This window comes from Vitis vinifera, chromosome 7 (genome assembly GCF_030704535.1).
Source record: "Vitis vinifera cultivar Pinot Noir 40024 chromosome 7, ASM3070453v1".
NCBI classification, from domain to species: domain Eukaryota; kingdom Viridiplantae; phylum Streptophyta; class Magnoliopsida; order Vitales; family Vitaceae; genus Vitis; species Vitis vinifera.
The window spans coordinates 4,691,886-4,717,362 of NC_081811.1; the positions used below are offsets into that span (position 1 = coordinate 4,691,886).

General features: G+C 35.0%; 3 protein-coding genes and 1 pseudogene across 4 annotated transcripts; 3 read left to right on the forward strand and 1 right to left on the reverse strand.

Moving 5' to 3' along the window:
- Window positions 1-1,810: 1,810 nt before the first annotated feature.
- Window positions 1,811-4,658, forward strand: LOC132252557 (patatin-like protein 2). Its single transcript, XM_059737934.1, has 7 exons — window positions 1,811-2,129; window positions 2,441-2,664; window positions 2,750-2,957; window positions 3,429-3,572; window positions 3,683-3,952; window positions 4,096-4,259; window positions 4,494-4,658. Exons 1-7 carry the CDS (start codon window positions 2,001-2,003, stop codon window positions 4,630-4,632), a joined length of 1,278 nt encoding a protein of 425 aa, XP_059593917.1. The 5' UTR covers window positions 1,811-2,000; the 3' UTR covers window positions 4,633-4,658.
- Window positions 4,659-10,664: 6,006 nt separating this feature from the next.
- LOC104879841 (pentatricopeptide repeat-containing protein At5g48910-like) lies at window positions 10,665-11,522 on the forward strand. The gene has a single exon (XM_010654236.1). The coding sequence runs from the start codon at window positions 10,665-10,667 to the stop codon at window positions 11,520-11,522; it is 858 nt and encodes a 285-aa protein (XP_010652538.1).
- Window positions 11,523-11,733: 211 nt separating this feature from the next.
- On the reverse strand, window positions 11,734-23,024 carry LOC100252072 (uncharacterized; annotated as a pseudogene).
- On the forward strand, window positions 22,913-25,427 carry LOC100246935 (patatin-like protein 2). Of its 2 annotated transcripts, XM_019221025.2 has the most exons (7): window positions 22,913-23,187; window positions 23,539-23,789; window positions 23,873-24,091; window positions 24,177-24,326; window positions 24,447-24,716; window positions 24,814-24,977; window positions 25,112-25,427. In XM_019221025.2, the coding sequence occupies exons 4-7, from the start codon at window positions 24,309-24,311 to the stop codon at window positions 25,170-25,172; spliced, it is 513 nt and encodes a 170-aa protein (XP_019076570.1). In that variant the 5' UTR covers window positions 22,913-23,187; window positions 23,539-23,789; window positions 23,873-24,091; window positions 24,177-24,308; the 3' UTR covers window positions 25,173-25,427. The 2 variants fall into 2 exon arrangements, with proteins under 2 accessions (XP_019076570.1, XP_059593918.1); XM_059737935.1 differs by lacking the exons at window positions 24,177-24,326; window positions 24,447-24,716; window positions 24,814-24,977; window positions 25,112-25,427 and having other exon boundaries at window positions 23,873-24,092.
- The last annotated feature ends 50 nt before the right edge of the window (window positions 25,428-25,477 follow it).

Sequence of the window (25,477 nt, forward strand, 5' to 3'; positions counted from 1 at the left end):
CCTTTTTCTTTACAAGCTTTGTATTTTGTTTTACCAATAAGAAGAGAAAAAAACACTTTGAATTTGATGTATGGGAATATGGTTATTGTTGGTCCTATGAGAAATAATGGATGTGAATTCTATGTCTTAATGAATAATTCTCTTTCGAATGGAGTTATTCTTCACGGTAGTACCCTAAATCTTGACATCATTTATTCAATATAAAATATGTATTATAACATGGGGGGTAAGGGTGGCAATTCGTGACAATGGTTGTATTTATGTTGTGTCAAAGATTATATATATGCCAAATAAGTCATTTCAAACATTGTACAGATAATAATTACATTAAAAATATAAACTCATATACTTCATAATTATTAAACAGGTAGTATGTCATATAGTTCATGTAACTAATTTAATAATCAAGTTGATTTAAGTTTTATAATGTTTGTATGGTTAATGTTCCAACATATATGTTTATGATTTAATTGATTTATTTATTTAAAATAAGTAAAATATGATTAAATATTTTAAAATTATAATTAGGTTAATCCACGTGATTATTAAAATGAAGATGAAAATTTTAATTTTTCCCCTCTTCCCTTGTTACCTTCCTATTATTTTTTCCCTCTTTGTGTGTCCTGTTAATTAAGTTATGAAAAATAGTTTTTATAAACACGTACAAAAAATTTATTCATGAAACATAGAAACCAATAAAAAAAACTAAGACTTTATTTGGAAAGTATTTTTGAAAATAATTTTGAAAAATAATTTTGGAAAATAAGACCCTCAATTATTGTTTAGAAAAGCTTTTTGTTTTTAAAAATAAAAAAGTAGAAAAATATGTTTGACAATCAAAGGATAAAAAACAATATGTTTGTTCTTAAAAACATAAAACATAGTGTTTTTGGACAATATATTTTAATTATTTTCTTAAGGGTGTTTAAAAAATAATTATATAAATATAGAGAATGATTGAAAATAAAACATTACATTAAAATCGTGCTTAATAAATATTTGAAAACACAGAAAATCAATTAAAGACATTCTAAGTTCTTAAATAAAATTTTGTTTTTGAAAGCATTAGAGAATTGTTTTTAATACCGTCAACCAACTCTAACTTTTCAGACATCCTCCAAGCTATTATTCAAAATAATAAAGAAACTTAAAGATTTGTTTACTAAATGTTTTCAAAAAAAAAAAAAAAATCTTGTTGAGAAAAAACAAAAGGAAAACATGTTTGGTATCTAAAAAACAAAAAACAATTTTTTTTTTTAAAAAAAGGGAAACATGTGTTTTTTAAAACATATTTTAATTGTTTTTCACTTGATTTCCAATAGCTGCTTACAAAATAATGACACGAATACCATGAATAATTTAAAATAAAGTACTCTATGAAAATTTATTTTTAAAAAATATTTGGAAACATAGAAAAGAAGTTGAAAACATTACAAGTTGCCAAAACATTTTTGTTATGAAAACAACATTGGTTGTGAAAAATTGATGTTTTTTTTGTAATAGTTTTCGAAAACGTTCCAACAGATGGGGAGGTGTCTGCACTGAATAGATAGTGGAGATGTTTAATCCCCACGCAAGGGAGCAGGTGCCACTTGCCAGAAGGTTCATCCCTCAAGTGAAGGCAGAAAAGGGAAACCAGAAGTGGGAAATGCAGCATCAGCATCATTCTTCATTGTCCTTTGCTTGTTTAGGTGAAAATGCCAAAATTGGTGTTGTACTCAATACTCCCATTCCTCAAATTGGAGAGAAGTGATTCCCTCAAGTGTGGAAAAGACGTTTGGATTCATTTCCACAGCATTAGGAAATACAAAAGGTAGCTAGAATCAAAGTCAAAGAAAATCTCTTGCTTGCTACAGGTATAAAACTGGATGCCAAAGAATAAATCAACCTGCAGGCTGCTCTATATATAGAGACAACCAGCCAACCTCCTTCCTCACTCCTGCATACATACTCTTTGAACCACCATTTGCATACTTAAAAGGATTCCATAACTATCACTAATGGCTTCAACACAGGGATCGTCGCCTACGACCAACAGGAAAGTAATCACCATACTTAGCATTGATGGAGGAGGGTTCCGAGGCATTATCCCTGCAGTCATCCTATCCGCCCTTGAGGCCGAACTTCAGGTTTTCTCTTACCATATCCTTTTGTCATTTCACATTCTTATTTTTTTCAAAATTGTAGTGCTGAAAATTACCATCAGCTACTGGCAGAAGGCGTACTTGCTAAAGCCAAAAGGGGTATATACATATACATGCATGATTTGATTGGCAGGATATGATATGTCACCGGTCTCTTATCTCTTATCTCTTATCGCATCCCGTATTGTATGTAACACACCAAAAAGATTAGTAATGGTGCATATCTTGGAGAGTTGAGGTGAATTGACAAGGGAAAAAACAATTTTGTGATTTTTGTTATATGCTGTTGCAAACAGAGACTTGATGGCCCTGATGCCAGGATTGCAGATTACTTTGATCTCATTGCGGGCACAAGCACAGGGTCAATTGTTACAGCCTTTCTTACAACCCCATATCCACTTCCTAGTGCTTCAAATGGATCCACAACAAATCGTCCTTGCGAAGCAAAAGATATCCAGCAGTTCTACATTGAGCATGGCCCGGAAATATTTGCAAAGGAAGAAGACCCTGTTCAAACCAGGTACATTGAGACTGTGTGAATGGGAGAGAAAAAAGCAAGAAGAGCGTAATATTTTAATCCAAATTAATTTCCTTGTGGTTGACAGTAAATCAGAAAGCTTCCTCGATGGGTTGAAACATTTGATTGTTCAAGGGGTGGAGAAGGTGCTGGAATACAAATATCGTCCATCCCGTCTTAGTGAGAAAGTGGATGAACAGCTTGGGAAAATTCGGTTGGCTGACACACTAACCAATGTTCTTGTTCCTGCTTATGATATTCAACACCTAAAACTAGTCACCTTCTCTTCTCACCAGGTCATCAATTTTTTTACATGATCAAGCATTAGTATTCATTCTTCTCATATTTGTATTTTCCATAGCATAAGACTCTGGGCCTATAATGCCGGCTTTAAAAGCCTTCTACATGATCAGCTCATGCAAACATGACGTCTTAGTTGTGTCCTATAGGTTTCCATAGCATAAGACTACAGGCTTATAATGTTGGCTTTAAAATCCATCCTCGTATAGGCATAACATTCTCATCATGTTTCATAGGATTGCAAGACCAAGCTGACAAACATGGGGTTGTGGATCGACTTTGATATCATTTGTAATAACTGCCTTTCAATCATATAGATATTGTGTCTTTTAGGCCAAGGGGTCTTATGGCTTTAAACACATTTATATAATTGAAAGGAGCTTGTGTATATATATAATATTATAATTTTTTTTTCCTTATCTGATATGGGACATGACATATGATGCATGTTGCATTTATGGTTGCAGGCAAGAAAGGCAGACTCATCAGTAAAATTGAGAGATGTAGTTATGAGCTCAGCTGCAGCTCCAGTTTTTTTCCCATCTCATAATTTCGAAGCCGATGGCAGAATGTACAACCTTGTGGATGGTGGAGTCGCAGCCAACAATCCTGTAAATCCTCTTCATACACAGGCCTTTAAGGGATCATATTTTCAAGATTTGTTGCCATTTGTATACACGATTCATTCATCATACTTGATGAAGCTGTCCCCTCTGTGCAGACATTGCTTGCAATACAAGAAGCAGACCATATATTTGGAAACCGAGATTATAATTATCTGATTCTTTCCCTGGGCACTTGCTCTGAAGAAGAACACCAGAACTTCATTGATTTAACGGGTCCACTTCCTTGGATGATAGACCTTAAGAGAGGAACACCACCATTGGCCAACGTGCTGTTCAAGACATCAGCCGACATGGTAGATGCATACACATTATTTGTCCTTGGAGTTGGAGGCCGGATTTCTAGTCAGAACTTTCTCCGGATCCAGGTAATTAAATGCACTTACATGAAATAGTTGAGCAATCCAAACAAGTTCCCATTAAAACTGATCAAAGATCAAAGATATAGGAGTGAATATTATCAGATTGATCTCAATTTTTACATTACTAAGGAAAAGAAAATTTGAACCAGGACAATACATTGAAGCCTGAGCAGCTCACAATGGATGATGCAAGTAAAAAAAACTTCGAAAGCCTGATTGATATCGCTCAAAGACTTCTAGAGAAGCCTGTTTCTTTCCCTAGCTTGGTGATTGGTCTGCAACCAATGACTACCAACAGAAAAGCTCTCATGAGGTAATGAGCTAACAGGAATGGTGATTTAGAGCAAACAGTGTTTCTAGCTTTTCTAACATTTGAAAACAATTCTTTTGATAAAAATTTTCAAATGTTAGAAAGGTTAGAAGTATTTCCTATAATCACCATCAAATCAATTCTTATAATTGGTTTACGAGTCATTGTTCACCTTGCTGCCATCCTCATATCATCCCCCATTTTTACTAGATAATGATTATTATTTCTCCCTTGCAGCTTTGCTAGATTATTGTCTGAAGAAAAGAAGAGGAGGGGTGGTTCTTTGTTCCACGTCTCTGGCTTCTTAATGTGTTCAATTATTTCTTCTCTTTTTCTCCTTTTTCTTTACAAGCTTTATATGGTGTTTTACCAATAAATAAAAAAAGAAAAATTCTTTGAATTTGATGTCTGGGAATATGGTTATTGCTTGTCCCTATTAGAAATAAGGAATGTACATTCTGTTAAAATCTGGAGAAAAATAAGGAACTAAAACTTGCAGAAAATATTAGAGTATTGAGTTGGAGAAAGGCACACAATATTTCACCAATGAGAATGCCTATTTATAGGCTTACAACCAAACTGAAAATGCTAAAAACTCTCAACTGCTATGACTACTTCTACTAACAGAAAAACTGAAAATTATGGAGCATAACAGAGACTGAGTCTAACTAAGACATTTTCAAAGGCAAACTCTCATGAATTCTAACACTCCTCCTTGAGATTTGCCTTGGACATACCAAGCTTCAACCTTAGGAACTCCAGCCTTGATTTAGGAAGTCCTTTAGTCATTATGTCAGCAAGTTGCTCATCAGTTGAGCAATAATGCAACTTAACAAGTGAATTCTTTTCAGCTTCCCTTATGGAGTGGAATTTTACATTTATGTGCTTGGTTCTGCCATGTTGGACAGGATTTTGAGTAATGGAAATGGCTGACTTATTGTCACAGTAAAGCTTAGTTGGTGAGCTTTGTTCCTGGCCTAAATCAACAAGCAATTTTCTCAACCATATTGCTTGATTTGCAGCAGCTGCTAAGGAGATATACTCAACTTCTGTAGTTGATTGTGCCACTACTTCTTGCTTTCTTGAATTCCAGCATATGACACCTAAACCGATTGTAAATACATAACCTGAAGTGCTCTTCATATCATCAACACTTCCTGCCCAATCACTATCAGCATAACCATCTAGCTTAACTCCTCCTGTCTTTAAATACCAAATGCCAAGATTTGTTGTACCTTTAACATACTTTAGCACCTTCTTTGCAACTCCCATGTGAACATTTCTAGGTGAACTCAAGAACCTTGAAAGCAAACTAGCTGGAAACATCAAGTCAGGTCTAGTTACTGTCAAGTATAGTAGGCTGCCCACCAAGCTTCTATATGTAGAGGGTTTCTCAAGTTTCTCACCATCATTCTTTGAAATTTTCTCATTTTGTGCTAGCGGAGTTGCTACTTCTTTGCATGATTCTAGCTTGAATTTCTTGAGAATATCCATAGCATATTTTCTTTGTGAAATGAAGATACCCCAACTGCATTGGTATATTTCCATTCCAAGGAATTAGTTCATGATGCCAAGGTCAGACATCTCAAATACATCCTGCATTTCCATTTTGAAATCAGCTAGCAATTTTACATTGCTTCCAGTCACTAGCATGTCATCAACATAAAGTGATACTACCAGTTGCAAACCATCATCATTTTGTTTCAAATACAACGTAGCTTCATTTTCACTCCTCCTAAATCCAAGTTGGATCAGATGAGAATCAATTCTGCTATACCAGGCCCTTGGTGCTTGCTTCAAACCATAGAGAGCCTTATGTAGCTTGTACACTTTATGTTCATGGCCAATAACCTCAAAGCCTTTTGGTTGTTGAACATAAATTTCTTCAAGAAGTATACCATTTAGAAAAGCTGACTTGACATCTAAATGGTACACTTTCCATCCCATTTTACCAGCAAGTGCAAGTAGTAGCCTTATAGTGTCATGTCTGGCTACTGGTGCAAATGTATCACCATAGTCCACTCCAGCAATTTGAGCAAAACCCTTCACAACCAATCTAGCCTTATGCCTGAAGATTGAACCATCTGAATTAAATTTGGTTCTGAAAACCCATTTTACACCAATTGCATTCTTAGCTTCAGGTAGTTCTGTCAACTTCCAGGTTCCATTTCTTTCAATAGCATCAATTTCAGCTTTCATGGCCTCAATCCATTATAGAAATCTTGCAGCTTCCGTGTAACATGTAGGCTCAGCATGTACAAGATTGCACCTCTCATACACATCAGATAATGGCCTCATCTTAAGCACGGGTGTGTCTGAAGTTGCTTCAACATCAAGTGGACCTTCAATGATTGTACTTTCTATTGCTGGTTCAAGAATAGATGGAGTGGTTTGATCACATTTATGAACTTTCTTCAAGTCCCAATTCCAGTAGGAGTTTTCATCAAAGTGCATATCTCTACTTATCACGATTTTCGTTATACTCAAGCTATAAATTCTGTAACCTTTTGATTCAGCTGCATACCCAACAAAAACACCTTTCTCAGCTCTTTCATCAAGCTTCCCTCTCTTGACAGATGGCACATGAAGATAACAAAATGAGCCAAAAACTTTCAGGTGCTTGACAGAAGGTTTTACACCAGACCATGCCTCTATTGGTGTTTTGCTCTAAACAAACTTAGTTGGTAGTCTGTTAAGCAAATATACTGAGGTGTTGACTGCTTCAGCCCATAGAAGTTTTGGTAGCTTCTTCTCGAATAGCATGCACCTTGCCATTTCCATCATGGTTATGTTCTTCCTCTCAGAGACTCCATTCTGCTGTGGTGAGTATGGAGCTGTTAGCTGGTGTACAATTCCAGCTTCTTGACAAAAGACATTGAACTCTTTTGAGATATACTCACCTCCATTATCAGTTTTGAGCACCTTACCGTTCTGGCCACTTTGAGTTTCAACCATTTTCTTGAAGCTTTTGAACACAGAGAACACTTGTGACTTGGTTTTTAGAAAATAAACCCAAGTCATTCTACTGAGATCATCAATAAATAATGCAAAATACACATTATTGCTCAATGAGGTTGTGCTCATTGGTCCACAAATATCTGAATGAATTAATTCTAGCTTGTGAGTAGCTCTCTTGGACATATTTTGAGGGAATGGTTGTCGTTGTTGCTTCCCTAGCTCACAACTTTCACAAGTTTGAGCATTAACTGAGATTTCAGGCATGTCTTCAACCATACCAGCTTCTTGCATTAACCTCAGTGACTTCAAGTTGAAATGACCATATCTTTTGTGCCAAACAACACTCTCATCAATCTTAGCACTAAAGACATGACCTTCAACTAAATCAAGCTTCAAATAAAAGCTATTTCCATTCATTTTAATTTTTGCTATCTCTTTTCCGTGTACATTAGTGATCAAACAAAAATTTTCTTTGAAAGAGACTGCATATCCATTTCTTAGCATTTGTGCAACACTAAGAAGATTCTGATCTAAATCTGGAATGTAAAGAACATTAGTGACAATTTTTGTACCTCTCTTGGTGCTGATAGAAATTGTCCCTTTTCCTTTGGCCTGCACAACTTCACCATTTCCCAACTTGACCTTTGGTTGAACTGATCTATCAATGGAGGTAAATATTGACAAATATTTGGTCATGTGACTCGTGCAGCCACTGTCAATGAGCCAAGTATTCAGTTCATGAGAACTGAGTGCTTGTGATGCCATAAATAAATGCTCATCATCATTTTTGTCTTCTTCAGTCACACTTGCATTTTGTTCTAGTTGTTGTTGAGATTGTTTTTTCTTGGCTCTGCAATACTTCTCACTGTGGCCAAGTTTATTGCAGAAATTACAATTAAAGAGAGGTTTACCTTTGTGCCAACAATCTTTCTCAGCATGGTTGGTTCTTCTACAATGAGAGCAAGACGAAAATTTTCCTTTTCTTGAAGACCCTTCACCTTTCCTTTTGTTGTTCTTGAAGAACTTCTTTCTTTGCAAGTTTCTAGAATTCTTTCCCTTGTGATTTGCTTGAAAAGCACCTTCAGTAGCTTCATCACCTCTCATTAAGACCCTTTGCTCCTGTGCATGAAGCTTGCTGGTTAACTTTACAATTGTGAGAGTTCGCAAGTCACAAGACTCTTCAATTGCAGAAATCTTGGCTTCAAACTTTTGAGGCACTGAAACCACAATCTTTTCTACCACCTTTTGATTTGTAAATGCCTCACCAAGAAGCCGCATTTGGTTTACAACATCCATTAACCTTCCAGAATAATCTTTGACAGATTCGTCGTCTTTCATCTTCATCAACTCAAACTCTCTCTTCAATGTGAGGAGTCTAACAGTTTTGACTCTTTCACTGCCCTCAAATTCACCTTGGAGCTTGTCCCATACCAGTTTAGGTGTTTCCAAGTTCATGATTTTGGTGAAGATGTGGTCTGCAAGTCCTGAATGTAGGCAGGTGATGGCTTTGTCTTTCTTAAGTTTTTCTTCCTCATATGCTTTCATCTGAGCAACTGTAGGATTTGCTCCCAATGGTGGTGGATCAGCTTCAGACATCACAACATTCCACAAACCTTGAGACCTTAAATAAAACCTCATCTTGACAGCCCAAATGTGATAGTGTTCACTATTAAACACTGGAATTATAGAGGAAGTATTGCTAGAAGGAGACATGTTTGCACCACAGTTGCTTAAAAAAAAAAAAGATCACTCAACCTCACTAGTGTTTGCACTCAACCTCACTGTGTTTAATACTAAAAAAAAATTTGCCTCACAGCCCGTAGGAATAATGCTTTGATACCACTGTTAAAATCTGGAGAAAAATAAGGAACTAAAACTTGCAGAAAATATTAGAGTATTGAGTTGGAGAAAGGCACACAATATTTCACCAATGAGAATGCCTATTTATAGGCTTACAACCAAACTGAAAATGCTAAAAACTCTCAGCTGCTATGACTACTTCTACTAATAGAAAAACTGAAAATTATGGAGCAAAACAGAGACTGAGTCTAACTAAGACATTTTCAAAGGCAAACTCTCATGAATTCTAACACATTCCATGTCTTAATGAATAATTCTCTTTCAGATGGAGCTATTTATCAAAAGAAAAAAATCTCTTTTAGATGGAGCTAGTTTTTGCAACAACACTATAAATCTTGACATCATGTATTCAATATAAAAGATGTATTATAACATGGAGTAAGGATGACAATTTGTGTTAGTGGTCATATTTATGTCATGTCAAAGCTTAGACAGATGTTAAATAAGTCATTTCAAGCACAACACGAATAATTATTATATTAAAAATATAAACTCATATATTCTATATAATTATTAAACAGATAACATTTTAGTAACTCATTTAATAACCAAATTAATTTAAATTTCATGAATCTATATGATTAGTGTTCAAATTAGATATGCTTATAATTCAATTGATTTATTTATTTAAATCAAATTTAAAATGAGTAAAATATGGTTAAATAGTTTAAAATTGTAATTAGATTAATCAATATGATTATTAGAGGGACTAATTCCATCAAATTTCGTATTATGTGGGTTGATCCAAAAGTTACCTATTATTTCTTATATAGATTATGTGGGCATTCGAAATTTGATCCCAATATGACTACACTCATCCTAAACCCACAAAAAATGCATTGGGTTCTAATTAAGGCTGCTGCAGTTGCTTATTCGGATGGTCTGTATAGAAAAGCCCATGCTGCTCAGGATAGGCTGATCCTTCTAAAGTATTTCACATCAGGACAGGATGATGCGCAGCTCCAATGCAGTAGGCAAGTGCAGGAGCCATTTTTGGATGATCCAAACCCCTGCAACCTTACGAAGAGGACTCAAAAAATCCTATAAACCCCCCAACATCCAGGATGCCAAAAATCTTGCTATTGCTCCCCTAAATCTAGGCCACCCTGTTTTATCCTTACTATCAAAATGCCAAACCATGGCCCATTTCAATCAAATACATTGCCTAATGATCACCACTGGCATGTCCCGTGATGCTTTTCCGGCTAGCAGATTACTTATAGCTAGTTCATTCTCTTTGAGTCCTCCAAACATTCACCTGGCTTATGTTGTATTTTCGCAAATGCAAAGCCCTGATGTATACTCATACAACATTATGATTAAGGCCTTTTCACAAACTTCACATCCACTTGATTCCCTCCACTTTTACCACAAGCTGCTCCACCAAGGCCTATACCCCAATGAGTACACTTTCTGTTTTGTGCTCACTTCATGTGCCCAAGCCTTGGCTCTCCAAGAGGGCAAACAAATACAAGCCCAGTTAATCAAACACCTGTCTTTGGGCACTGTCTATGCTAGCACCTCTCTTGTTCGCTTGTATGGCAAATGTGGTGACATCCGTAGGGTAGAGCTTTACAAGCATTCGGGGAAATGTCTCACAGAACCGAGGTCTCATGGGGCGCAGTAATTGATGCTTATATTGATCAAGGTTTTTTGACGGATGCATTGCAATTGTATGCAAAGATGAGGAGTTTGGGACATTCAGCAAGCAATGCAATCTTGGTGGGGGCATTTGGTGCTTGTGCTAAGCTGCAGGACTTGGCACTGGGGAGGATTATTCCTGGGCAAGTTGAGGCCATGGGGCTACAACTCAATGTGACCCTTGGAACAAGTCTGGTTGACATGTACTCAAAATGTGGAGCTATCGAAATGGCCATGGAGGTATTCTCTAGGATGCCTGTGAAAAGTGTTGCATCATGGAATTGCATGATCAACGGTCTGGCAATGAATGGTGGGGGAAGCGCAGCAATTGGCTTGTTTAAGGAGATGCAGGCGTCTGGTTTGGGACCCAACAGTGCAACCTTTGTGGGTGTCCTGCATGCATGCAGTCATGGAGGGCTAGTGAATGAAGCACTCGAATTCTTTTCGTGTATGAGTGAGTTGTACGGGATTGAAACTAATGTTAAGCATTATGGGTGCATGGTTGATCTCTATGGCCGAGCTGGGAAGCTTGAGAAGGCCGTGGATGTCATCAGAACGATGCCCATGAAACCGGATATTGTAATATGGGGAGCATTGTTAGGTGGGTGCAAGGAGCATGGCAACGCAAAGCTTGGGGAGCTGGTAGGAGCACAGATTATGAAGCTACAACCACATAAGGTTTCCGGGTGCTCGAGTCTTTCGGATATGTATGCGATGGATGGGCGATTGGAGGACGTGATCAGTGTAAGGAGGATGATGCTGGACATGTATGTTGGGAGGGAACCTGGATGTAGCACCTTGACTTAATTTTTAGTTATCTGGAGATAATAAATCCTTGGCAGAATTACTTACCAATCCCTCTCTTGAGAGAATTCCAAGAAAAACTGCAGCACAAATAGGAATAGGGAAATGGTCTCAGGTTTTAAAACACCTGCCAACCAAAAGTAGTTTTAATTCTGAAACATGGTTGAGAGGTACCGGAAATTTGTAACTTGAAATTTTCTGGGAAATAGTGGCTTCAATTCTCATAGACTGTATTTACATCAGAGATGCCATAAGTTCGGTTCATATTAGCCTGCAAATCCAACCTAGCAAACAAAAAACTACTTCAACTCCTCCAAGCCTAGAATCCAACTCCCCTGCCCGGGGCATCTTAAGAGGATACAGTACTGTCATCATATTTGTAGGGACTCTGTACAACAAATTAGTTTATCATACTGAAGGCAAGAATTGACATTTTTCTTTTCCTATTTTTGACTTCATGCCCCCCTGGACCCATAGATCAGATTACAGCTGATATGGAAATTCATGGATCTGGCTTTCAATTCTGATTCCCAGAGCTCAAAACTTGCTTTCAAGTCAAGCCCAACATACAGGTGTTGGCTGGACATAAAGGTACCCCTGAGGAAAGATAAAAGAAAAAGGAAGAAGATGCTTTAATCTATTGAATACTCAGACGTCAGCAGAAAGGAGTAAGTTAAAGACTGTAAATTCTAGCTTCAGAAATACACATGATTTTGATGAATAAAAAATGACAATTTGCCAATCATGAGCAGTTTTTGTCAGGCAACATTAATTTCACCTTGACCTCAATTTATCAATCTGAAGCCTTTAATTTTCTGGGTCTTTTAGACTGAGCCGGTGATGGTGGAGCAGGTGCCTTGAGAACCAGGACTACAAATAAAAACAATATTACAATTCAGGCAAGAGGGTGAAACAAGGAAGACATATAAAAATGATTAAAGGTAAACAAAACAGAAAAAAACTGATACTTACCTTGCGTTTCTGGTCCCTTTTGCCAACTCTTTCACCTAAAATCCAATCATATTATTAAATAGTTGCAGAAAAGTTCATTGATTTTATCTAAAAATAAAAACCTATAAAAAGGAAAAATACTATGCTATATAAAGAAAACTCAAAAACACCCATTATCACATAATATATCACCTCCAAAACTTATGGAGTCAGGAATAAATGTCCGATCCTGTTCCCCAGTGCGGTGGGATCGCTGTCAATAGTTTCATAGACCAAATCAAACCAAAATTTTAGATTCAAAAGATGCAGACATATATATTTGCAATAAACTCATTCTTTGAATGACAAACTAGCATGTGTAGCTCCATAATTAGAAGGGAAAAAATCAGTACACTCACCTTAGGTGTGCCTGGTGTTTCAGCATATGAACCATCACGATGCGAAGAACCTTCTGCTTCCTTGTATTGCAACTGATCATCAAACACATAGAGGTTAAACATCTACACTATCTATTCAGTGCAGAACCCTGTGTGTCCCACTCTTACAAATCATACGAAGCATTCCCTTAAGACCTTTTTCTTTAATAATAGAAACAGATTATAGCTATACTTCCATTGTCTCTGTTGAATATGACTATGGCATATGAATGTCATGTCCTAATAAACCTCTTTTAAGACCTGTTATTTTAACTGCTAAACCTATTGCTGATAAATCACAATTCTCATGCCTCTCCTTCCTAACCAATTATATACTCCAGGTTCCAATATTGAATTTGGAAAGAAGGGATCCTGAGGAGAAATGAAAGCAATTGAATGAACATTATTAATTCCAATTTTTGAAACCGATAGGACCTGTAAATGGAAAAGGATTTCAAATCATGTGGTAGCCTCTTATGAAAGTGCTGAATTCCATATAGAAAAGGCTGAATCTGATTTAAAATTCATTAAAATAGAAGATAAGATACAATTTCTGGTTTTTTGAAATCATCCTTATTATTCTCTGTTCTTTGCAACTTGTTATGTGTTTCTTCCCTTATTCCATCATTATTACCATTGTTCTTCTCTTGGTCCACCTTTATCATCATTGGTCACTTGGATTAAGATTTTTAGATTTTTTACATATTTGAAATCTCCATAAAATCAAATGAGCTTGATGATCCTTTTTCTTTTCAGGTTTAGAATATTTTCTCTCTTATAAACCTCTAAACCTAGATGCATATGTGATTTGTTAATTTTTAAATATTTAACTAGATTCTTATTTAGATAAGAAAGGAAGATAGTTCCATGGAAATGTATTATATCTTTTTTATTTTTTTAATGAGTCAAATTATTCTTTAAGTAGTTTAGGTTTATTTGATTTTGCAGGATTTGAACCTTTTGTGGTGAATCAGTCATCCATTATTTATAAATCTAGGATAATAAATAAATTCATACATTGCATTTAAAATAATACATTTTTTCTTATGATTTTAGAAGTTCTACAATGGTGTGTGTGTGTGCGTATACACACAAAAATCGGTTTCTTTTCCATTGCGTACACACACAATGGAAATATATGCTAAGAAAGAAGACCCTGTTGAAACAAGGTACACTGGAACTGTGTGAAAGGGAGAGAAAAAGCAAGAAGAGCGGAAGATCTTACTCCAAATTAATTTCATTGTGGCTAACAGCAAATCAGATAGCTTGCTCGCTCGGTTGACAGAATTGATTGTTTCCGGGGCGGAGATGGTGTTGAACTTTCTCCTAAACTACAGATATGGTCCTTCCCGTCTTAGTGAGAAAGTGGATGAACAGCTGGGGGAAATTCGGTTGGTTGACACACTATCTAATATTCTTGTCCCTGCTTTTGATATTCAACACCTTAAACTAGTCGCCTTCTCTTCTCACCAGGTCATCAATTTTTTACATGATCAAACATTAGTATTCATTCTTCTCATATTTGTATTTTTCATAGCATAAGACTTCGAGCCTATAATGTTGGTTTTAAAATCCACCATCGTGCAAACATAATGTCCTGGTTATGTTTCAAAGGATTGCAAGGTCAAATAAACAAAGACAAGGTTGGTGATCAACTTTAATATCATTTGTAATAACTCTTGTTCCCAATCGTGTGGATATTGTTCTTTCTAGGCCAAAGGGTCTCACAGCTTCAAAACACATCAAGATGATTAAGAGGAGCTCATATATAGATATAGCGTTAAGAACTTTCTTCCTTTCCATTGTGGGAGGATATCACATATGATGCAGGTAATTGCATTTATGGTTGCAGGTAAGAAAGGCAAACTCATCAATAAAATTGAGAGATGTAGTTATGAGCTCAGCTGCAGCTCCAGTTTATTTCCCATCGCATAATTTCAAAGCTGATGGCAGACTGTACAACCTTGTGGATGGTGGACTTGCAGCCTACAATCCTGTAAATCTTTTTCATGCACAGGCCTTTATGGGATCATATTTTAAAGATTTGTTGCCATTTGTATGCACAATTCATTCATTATGCTTGATGAAGCTATCCCTTCTGCGCAGACATTGCTTGCAATACAAGAAGCAGCCCACATATTTGGAAACCGAGATTATAATAACTGTCTGGTTGTCTCCCTTGGTACTTGCTCTGAAGAAGAAGAACATCACAACTTCATTAATTTAAAGGGTCAACTTCCTTGGATAATAGACCTGAAAAGAGGAACATCACCTTTAGCCAACGCGCGGCTTAAGACCAGCTGACATGCTAGATGCATACACATTATTTGTCCTTGGAGTTGGAGGCTGGATTTCTAGTCAGAAATTTCTCGGAATCTAGGTAATTAAATGCACTTACATAAAATACTGAGCAATCCAAACAAGTTCCCATCAAAACTGAAAGATCAAGATATAGGAGCGAATTCTATCAGATTGATCTCAATGTTTACATTACTAAGGAAAAGAAAATTTGAACAAAGACAATACATTGAAGCCTGAGCAGCTCAAAATGTATGATGCAAGTAAGGAAAACTTCAATAGCAAGATTGATACCGCTCAAAGACTTCTAGAGAAGCTTGTTTCACTCCCAAGCTCGGTGATTGGTCTGCAGCCAATGAATACCAACCAAGATGCTCTCATGAGGTAATGAGCTAATAAGAAAGGTGATTGAAAGCTTGTATAGTAATGATTTTAAAAAGCGTTTCTAATTTTTTTTAATATTTAAAAATATTTCTTTGAATAAAAATTTTCTTAATTGTTCAAAATTTTTCCTAAAATCATTATTAAATAAATTCTTACAATTTGATATCAATGGATATTTATGAGTCATTATTCACTTTGCTACCATTCTCACATTATCAGCCATTTTAACTAGATATTGGTTGTGATTTCTCCCTTCAGCTTTGGTGGAGTCCTATGGATGAAAAGAAGAGGGGTACGTCTCCATCCTATGTCTTTGACTTCTTAATGTATTCAATCATTTGTTCTTTTTTTCTCCTTTTTCTTTACAAGCTTTATATTGTGTTTTACCAGTAAAAGAAGGAAAAAAAAACACTTAGAATTTGACGTTTGAGGATATGGCTATTGCTAGTTCTCAACCATGAGAAATAATGGATGTACATTACACATCTTAATGAATAATTGTCTTTCGGATAGAGCTATTCTTCACAATAGCACTGCAAATCTTGACATCATGTATTCGGGATAAAAGATGTATTATGACATGGGATATGGGTGGCAATTTGTGTTGATAGTTGTATTAATGTCTTGTCAAAACTTAGACATATACCAAATAAGTCATTTCCAATATGACATAAATAATAATTACATTAAAAATATAAATTTACATACTATATAATTATTAAACAGATAATATATCGTATAACCCATTTAATTCATTTACTAATCGGGTTGACTTAAATTTTATACAAGTCTATATGACTAATGTTTCAACCACATATGTTTATGATTTAATTGATTTATTTATTTAAAACAAATTTAAAATGAGTAAAATATGGTTACATAGTTTAAATTTGTAATAAATGGATTGATTTTATCAAATTCATGTTATGTAAGTTAATTGAAAAGTGATTTATTTATTAAATAGATTATGTGGGTCAATCAAAATTTGACCCAAATATGATCACACTTAATCTAAATCCATATAAAACATGTTGGGTTTTACAACGAATTATATCAAACTTTATCACCCTTAACAGGTGACCACCTGACCCTAAATAAATGAATGTAACTAAGGCCATTGCAGTTGCTAATTCAGATGGTATATATGGAAAAGCCCATGCTGCTCAGGATAGGCTGATCCTTCTAAACTATTTCACATCAGGACAAGATGATGCACAGCTCCAATGCAATAGACAAGTGCAGAAGCCATTTTTGGATGATCCAAACCCCTGCAACCTTAGGAAAAGGACTCAAAAAATCCTATAAATCCCCCAACGTCCAGGATGCCAAAAATCTTGCTATTGCTGCCCTAAATCTAGACTACCCTGTTTTGTTCCTACTATCAAAATGCCAAACCATGGCCCATTTCAACTAAATAAATTGCCTAATGATCATCACTGGCATGTCCAGTGATGCTTTTCTGGCTAGCAGATTACTTATAGCTAGTTCATTCTCTTTGAGTCCTCCAAACATTCACTTGGCATATGTTGTATTTTCATAAATACAAAGCCCTGATGTGTACTTATACAACATTATGATTAAGGCCTTTTCACAAAGTTCACATCCACATGATTCCCTCCACTTTTACCACAAGCTGCTCCACCAAGGCCTATACCCTAATGAGTACACTTTCTGTTTTGTGCTCACTTCATGTGCCCAAGCCTCGTCTTTCCAAGAGGGCAAACAAATACATGCCCAATTCATCAAACACCTATCTTTGGGCAGTGTCTATGCTAGTACCTCTCTTGTTTGCATGTATGGCAACACAAAATAGCAAGTGATGGTCCAAGTGACTAACCCCTGCATACAACATAAATTATCAAGTTTCCTTAGAAGAATAATGCAATGTTTTCACATATATTGCTGAAGCACCTGCCCAAAGATATTGATGTTTGCTTAGAGATAGTACCAAAGGTGAAATAACCTGAATATGCACATTAGAAAGATCAATCAACACCTGTAGTGTTCAAGTGACCATTCTCACATTGAGCGTAATGAATATGCCCTTACTTCATAATGGGAATCTCAGCCAGTGGGCACCCAAGGCCTACAATGAAGGCTAGGGCAAACCCCTGCCTGGTCCTATCCAGAAAAAACCATATAAACTCAGCCACTGAAAATAATATGTAGGCCTCAATGTTGTCTGCCACTCCAAGCTTTGTACATTTCAGCTAAATAGCATCAGTGCTCTCGTTTAAACCAGTATACAGATGTTAGAAATCAAATACAATCTTGCTTATAAAATTGGAAAAGAAAAAGGAAATTAAGCCAATTTCTCAGCATCTGAAGTGAGTTGTTTTTTAAGTGAATTTGTCTCCTGATTCCTGGTTGAGATGATTGAGAAACAGAACCAGAACTCACATCAGTGAAAAAGCTGTTTTCTCTAGGCTTCCCTCTGGAGCCCTGGAAGAGAACTTCTCATTCAGGAAGAGTTGCAGCAACCTAACAGTATAATGTAACAATCCAAGCAAGGGAGGAACCTACCAACATCAACAACCGAATGGAAATTAAAAAAATAAATAAAATTGCTCAACCACACTGTGTAGTCCTTTAAAAGAAGCTGCACCTAACATTTCTCTTAAGAAAAATCAGTGAACAACAGTAACAAGCATCATTCATGAAGCTGATGAGCAGGTTCCAAGAAATTCAATTTATCCAAATATTTATGTGAATCGGACTGATGTTGATGGACCCATTTTGGTATACCACAAGATTTACCCTTGAATGAATTCCATCAATGAGGGTACCCAAGAAGAAACCTGAACCAAAGAGTGAGAGAGATGGTTGGCTAGGCCTCTGTGAGACTAGTTTTGCTCTGTTTTCCCAGAGTGCAATAAGGTCCAGAATCTAAATATTTGAAATTGGATTTCCTATGCTTTTTCTGGCTACAAGGAGATCTAAACATAGATTGTTTAGAATTGTAAAGGTTTGGGGAATTGGGGGGAAAGCTGCTAGAGGAGCACAAAGCAGTGAGGCTTTGCTTGTTTCCCCTCACATTTGGAAGTTCAAACTATTTCATATTCTTGGGAATAATTTGGGTTGAAGACTCTGTCGATTCAGTTCATCAATGGATGGTGAAGTTATATAGATATATGTAAAAAGACCCATCAATTCTGAACGACAGAAATGGATAAGAATGAGTGACAGTGGCCTTTCTACAGTGATGATTGAAGCAAAATAACAAACTGATGTGTGAAAGGGATGTGGCCAGTACATGGCCCAGTTTCAGAGTTCAGCGTGAACTCAGAAACATTTGGTCTTTCGCGGGGTCTTTCTACAATAGTAATGTTATTTTGAAAAAAAAAAAAAAAACCCATACCATAAAAAAATAATTTTAAAATTATAAACATTTTTGGATTTCAATGTAAAAGTTGTTAGAAAAACTTGAAACAATCCTTAAAAATAATTACCTTTGATCTTTACATGTGGATGTATGAATGTAGAAGTAAGGGGTAAAAATTCTTTTATTTTACTTTGGTTTCACAAGTGCAAAACTCTTTACAAACTCACATGCATGCCCTTCTAATCTTGTGTTAGAAAATTAGAATTCTTGAGAGAGACAGAAGGAAAAATCGGAAGACTATCTTCCAATAATGAAAAGTGTAGAAATTATGATGCATTTTCATCCTTTTATTGGTATGATAATAAATCATAGTTTTTTTTTTTCATTTTTTGTAATTTTACAATTCATTACAATACTTTAACTTGTAAAGTAAATGCCTATAATAAATTTATTTATATGTAGTGAACTCTTTGTATTTCAATAAATTAATTGTCTCTTTTCATTAATCTAATGTGAGGACATCTAACATGGGACCTTGTGGGATCTTTACATCTCTAATAGGTTTATTCCAAATAAACTTGTCAATTGCGATTTTATTTAAAAAAAAATTGCAATTTCATCCAAAGAGTAAGAGACATATTAGTAAGTTCCCTACTTATATATTAATTCTTCCATTAACTAACATTCTTTACAAGTTTTTGAGTTGGACCAAGATGATTGTCATTAAACTCGTAAGTGTATCACCTTTTATAATTAGACCTTTTAGAAAAAACAATTTAGAAAAATTTAACATAAGATATATTATATGAATATAAAAGCTTTAAAAAATTTCTTTCTAAATTGATTGGCTAGTATTTTAATCCAATTTATCGATGACATAATCTTGAATATTCTCTCCTACTATAGGAGTAATGGATCCCTTATAAGATATTCACTAGTTTTCATATATCATTTATAAAACCTACCATGTCTGTATATAGTCCTCTATTAGATATTAACGAGTGATGATATCAAAGTTATACAAAGTCAAATACAAAACTTAGTGACATCCTTAAGTCCAAAGATTTTATGTAACATTAGATAGAACAAACAATAAGAGGTTCAATAGTTGTCTTGTAAGGGTCCAATTTTGTGTTTATCACATTATAATCACCCGTGAAGTTTATTAAGAGTCTCTCAACTCTAGTGAATGAGATCCACCACTTTATCACATATAGTAGTACAACTCATGACAACTTGTAATAAGCATGTTGTCCATGACAAACTTAGAAGCTGTGAACATATTTTAAGATTATAAGGAAATTAGAAATCATATCTCATTGTTCATAATCTCTATTATCAAGATGATTTTTATACAATATAATTTAAGGATAAATATCATCAATTATGATATATATATAATTTGCAACCATGAAATGCATGAAAATATTATCGTCTTTTGGTTTTAAAGGGTATACAATTCTTTCAAAAGTGAATTGATCTTTTCAAAAATAAAAAGTGAATTTGTCTTTAATGCAAAAATAAAATAAATGATAAAAAAATTTGTATTTTTTTATTTATTATTTAAACAACTATTTTTTTTAATCATTTTTTTAAAAAAAAAATTTCCCCATTTCGTAGTATTCATCTGGTCTAACTAGCGAAAACAATACTAGCTAGAGTTCTTAGTGCTCTCATTTTAAATAGAATATATTAAATTGATAACTTGTAGTCATATATGAGATTTGATTAAATTAAATAAATCGACTCTCATCCTTTAATCATCTAGAGTTAATTATAATGGGAGAATTTATAGTCCCTATGATCTAAAGTAAATTCAATTACACATAAAATATCAAATATCTATAAATAAAAAAAATCATTACCTTAATCTCTATAGATACAAAAATAATTGGTCTATCAATGATAGTAAAAAACGACTAAAATATGAAAAATTTGTACACACCACAAGTCTTATATTGACTAGCACTTATAAATATTTTTCATATTTCATGCTCTTTAGTATATCATCTTAAAACCACATTGATGTTTGACAATTCAAGTCTTCGACTTCTTACCTTTCTTTTTTGAATGGGTTCAATATTCTTTAATGGAAATATTGATTTTGAGTGCTTTTATATCAATGATGCAAGTTCATTATCCCTCCAAATGACAATTATTTTGTGTTGCCTTTGCCTGTCCCTATTCTTTGAATTCACCTTCTTTGTATCTCCTTTCTTCATACAAAAGAAGATTGACTTCCATCTCTTGTTTGTAAAGGTATATCCTTACAAAATCTTTACTATCAAATAATATTGGTTCTTTTCAATATCATTGTTCTTCTTCTTGTTTGATTGGTCAAAAAAGCTAATAGAAGAAAAGGAAGGTGGAATTTTTAATTTTTCCTCACTTCCCTTTTTACCTATCTTATTCTTTTTTTTCCCCTTGAGTGTGCTATTAATTAAGTTACGAAAAATAGTTTTCTTTCTATAGACACACAAGAAATTTATTAAATTGAATAAAATGTTTTGAAACATGGAAACCAATAAAGAAACTAAGACTTTATTTGGAAAGTATTTTTGAAAAATAAGACTCACAACTGTTTTTTAGAAAAGTTTCTTGTTTTTAAAAATAAAAAAATAGGAAAACATATTTAACAATCAAAAGATAGAAAACAAGACATTTGTTTTTAAAAACATGAAACATAGTATTTTTTGACAATATATTTTAATTATTTTCAGTTGTTTTAACCTAGTTTCTAAAGAGTGTTTAAAAAAAATAATTATATAAATATAGAGAATGATTGAAAATAAAACACTCTATAAAAATTATATTTAAAATATATTTGAAAACATAGAAAATCAATTACAAACATTCTAAGTTCTTAAATAGAATTTTGTTTTAGAAAACATTGGAGAATTGCTTCTGAAACGGTCAACTAGCTCTAACTTTTCAGATTTCCTCCAAGCCATTATTTGAAACAATAAAGAAACCTAAGACTTGTTTACTAAATGTTTTCAAAAACAATTTTCTATTATTGAGAAAAAGAAAAAAAGAAAATATGTTTGATAACTAAAAAAAAAAAAACCAAAATTATTTTCCTTTTTTTTAAATAGTAAACATGGGTGTTTTTGAAAATATATTTTAATTGATTTTCACTTATTTCCAATAGTTGTTTAAAAAATAATGACACAAATACTAGGAATAATTTAAAATAAAGTACTACATGAAAATTTACTTTTAAAAAAATATTTAGAAACATAAAAAACAAGTTGAAAAGATTACATGTTGCGAAAAGATTTTTGTTCTCAAAAACAATATTAATTGTTGTAAAAAATTGATGTCTTTTTTATGATAGTTTTTGAAAACGTTCCAACAGATGGGGAGGTGTCTGCACTGAATAGATAGTGCAAATGTTTAACCCCCATGTGCTTGATGATCAATTGCCACACAAGGAAGCAGGTGCCACTTGCCAGAAGGTCCATCCTCAATTGAAGCAAAAAAAGGGCCAGAAACCAGAAGTGGGAAATGTATGCACCATCAATTTTTTTTTTATAGGTAAATAAGAGCATGTATTAGAAAAGCCAAGATGAAAATAGTACACATGAAGTATACACTAAATGCCCAAAAAACTAGGCATCATAAAGACAAACGAGCCAATCTTTTACTTAACAAATAACCAATTTACAAAATCAATTATAAACAAAGTGTGATCCTCTATATACATCCTAACCCAATTCATAAAATTATATATATATATATATATATATATATATTGATGGCTTGGTCAACCCATTCGACATCGTTGAATTAGGCATAAAGGAGCAGCCTCCACGCCTTCGCGCTTCTTTTACCCACAAAAACGTCATTCTATCCAAGCAAGTTCCCCTCACGGTGGAATGCAAAACCCCTTGTATAAGGTGTTGTATGGGGAGAAGTGATTCCCTCAAGTGTGGAAAACATGTTTGGATTCGTTTCCACAGCATTAGGAAATACAAAAGGTAGCTAGAATCAAAGTTAGAGAAAATCTCCTTCCTTGCTGCAGTATAAAACTGCATGCCAAAGAATAAATCAACCTTCAGAATGCTCTATATATAGGGAGAACCAACCAACCTCCTTCCTCACTCCTGCATACATAGTCTTATGAACCACCATTTGTATAATTAAAAAGATACCATAATTATCACTAATGGCTTCAACACAGGGATCGTCGCCTAGGACTAACGGGAAAGTAATCACCATACTTAGCATTGATGGAGGAGGGGTCCGAGGCATTATCCCTGCGGTCATCCTATACTCCCTTGAGGCCGAACTTCAGGTTTTCTCTTACCATATCCTTTTGTCATTTCACATTTTTATTTTTTTCAAAATTGTAGTGCTGCAGATTACCATCAGGTCCTGGCAGATGAAGTACTTGCTAAAGCCAAAAGGGGCATATGCACAAACATGCATGATTTGATTCGCGGGATATGATATGATATGCCACCCGTCTCTTATCTCTTATCTCTTATCTCTTATTGCATCCCATATTATATTCAACATACCAAACATAGTAGTAATGGTCCATATCTTGGACATGCAGCTTAGGTGAATTGATTCATTAAACCGATAGGGTGAATTGAAAAGGAAAATACAATTTTATGACTTTGTTATATGCTGTTGCAAACAGAGAATTGATGGCCCTAATGCCAGGATTGCGGATTACTTTGATGTCATTGCTGGAACAAGCACAGGGTCAATTGTTACAGCCTTGCTTACAACCCCATATACCCCTCCTAATCCTCCTGCAAATGCATCCAAAACAAATCCTCCTCCAAATGCATCCATAACAAATCGTCCCCGCGAAGCAAAAGAGATCCCAGAGTTCTACAAGAAGCATGGCCCGGCAATCTTTCAAAAGAGAAAAGCCCCTCACAACAGGTACAGTAAAATTGTATGAAAGGAAGAGAAAAAGCAAGAAGGGATCAGTAAGATATTAATCCAAATTTCCTTGTGGTTAACAGCAACTCAGGTAGTTCGTTGATGGCTGTCATAGGATTCTTTAAAGATCAGCTGAAGGACAAGTTGGAATCTTTCCTAAACATTAGATATGATAATTCCACTCTTCAGCCACAGTGGATGAAGAGGTGGGGACAATTCGGTTGGCTGACACACTAACTGATGTTCTTATCCCTGCTTATGATATTGAACACCGTAAACTAGTCACCTTCTCTTCTCACCAGGTCATCTCTTGTTTCAATCTTTTACATGATTCTCCATATCATAACACCTCTGGGCCTATAATCCATGTTGCTTTTATGGTTGCAGGAAAGGAATAAGGTGCCAAAGTCATCATTACCATTGAGACAGGCAGTTTTGGGCTCAGCTGCAGCTCCAACTTATTTCCCACGTCATCATTTCCAAGCTGATGGCAAAATTTACAACCTTGTGGATGGTGGAATGGCAGCCAACAATCCTGTAAATCATCTTCATACAAAGGCCTTTATGGAATCTTTTTTTGCAAGATTTGTTGCCGTTTGTATACACAACTCATTCTTCATATTCTTTGTACTTGATGAAGTTGCCTCTTCTGTGCAGACATTGCTTGCGATTCGTGAAGCAATCAATATATTTGGGAGCCGAGATGATAATAGGTACCTGGTTATCTCCCTTGGTACTGGCGCTGAAGGAGATCATCATGACTTTGTCAATTTAGGCAGTCCGATTGATTGGATATTAGACCTTAAGAGAGGTATTCCGCCATTGGTCAGCCTGCTGTTTGAGACATCAGCTGACATGGTAGATACATACACATCAATTTTCCTTGGAGGTGGCCAGAATTCTCGTCATCAGTTTCTCCGAATCCAGGTAAATGCACTTCAATATAGATATATTTAGAGATTATTGCTGACCAATCCAAACCTGCTCCCATGTACACTACTAAAGGACAGAAAAATTGAACCAGGACTATACATTGAATCCTAAGCAGCTCAAAATGGATAAAGCAACTGAAGATAACTTCAATAACCTTATTAATATCGCTAAGCAACTTCTAGAAAAGCCTGTTTCTTTCCCTAGCTCGTGGATTGGTCTAGAGCCAACGACTACCAACAGAGACGCTCTGGGGAGGTAAGAGCTAACAGGAAATTAATGTGGTTTACAATTGGATGCCTACGGATGTTTAGACTCATTATGCACTTTGCTTCCATCCTCATATCTTCATCCATTTTTACTGGATGCTGGTTGTGATTCCTCTCCTGCAGATTTGCTAACGACCTGTCCAAGATAAGGGGTGATGCTGCTAAAAAACTGTCAAGAAGATAAGTGGTGATTCTACTAAAAAACTCTGATGAAAAGAAGACAAGTGGGAGCTTTTCGTCCTATGGCACTGGCTTCTTAATATATTCAATCATTCCTCTTCTATTTCTCCTTTATCTTTATAAGCAATATGTTATGTTTCACCATTAAAAGGAGGAAAAAAACTCTTTGAATTTGATGTATGGGGATACAGTTATTGCTAGTCCCTGTGAAAAATAATGGATGTACAATCCAAATCTTAATAAATAAAGCTATTTCAGATGAGTTATTCTTCACAGCAGCACTTTAAGACATCATGTATTCGGTATAAA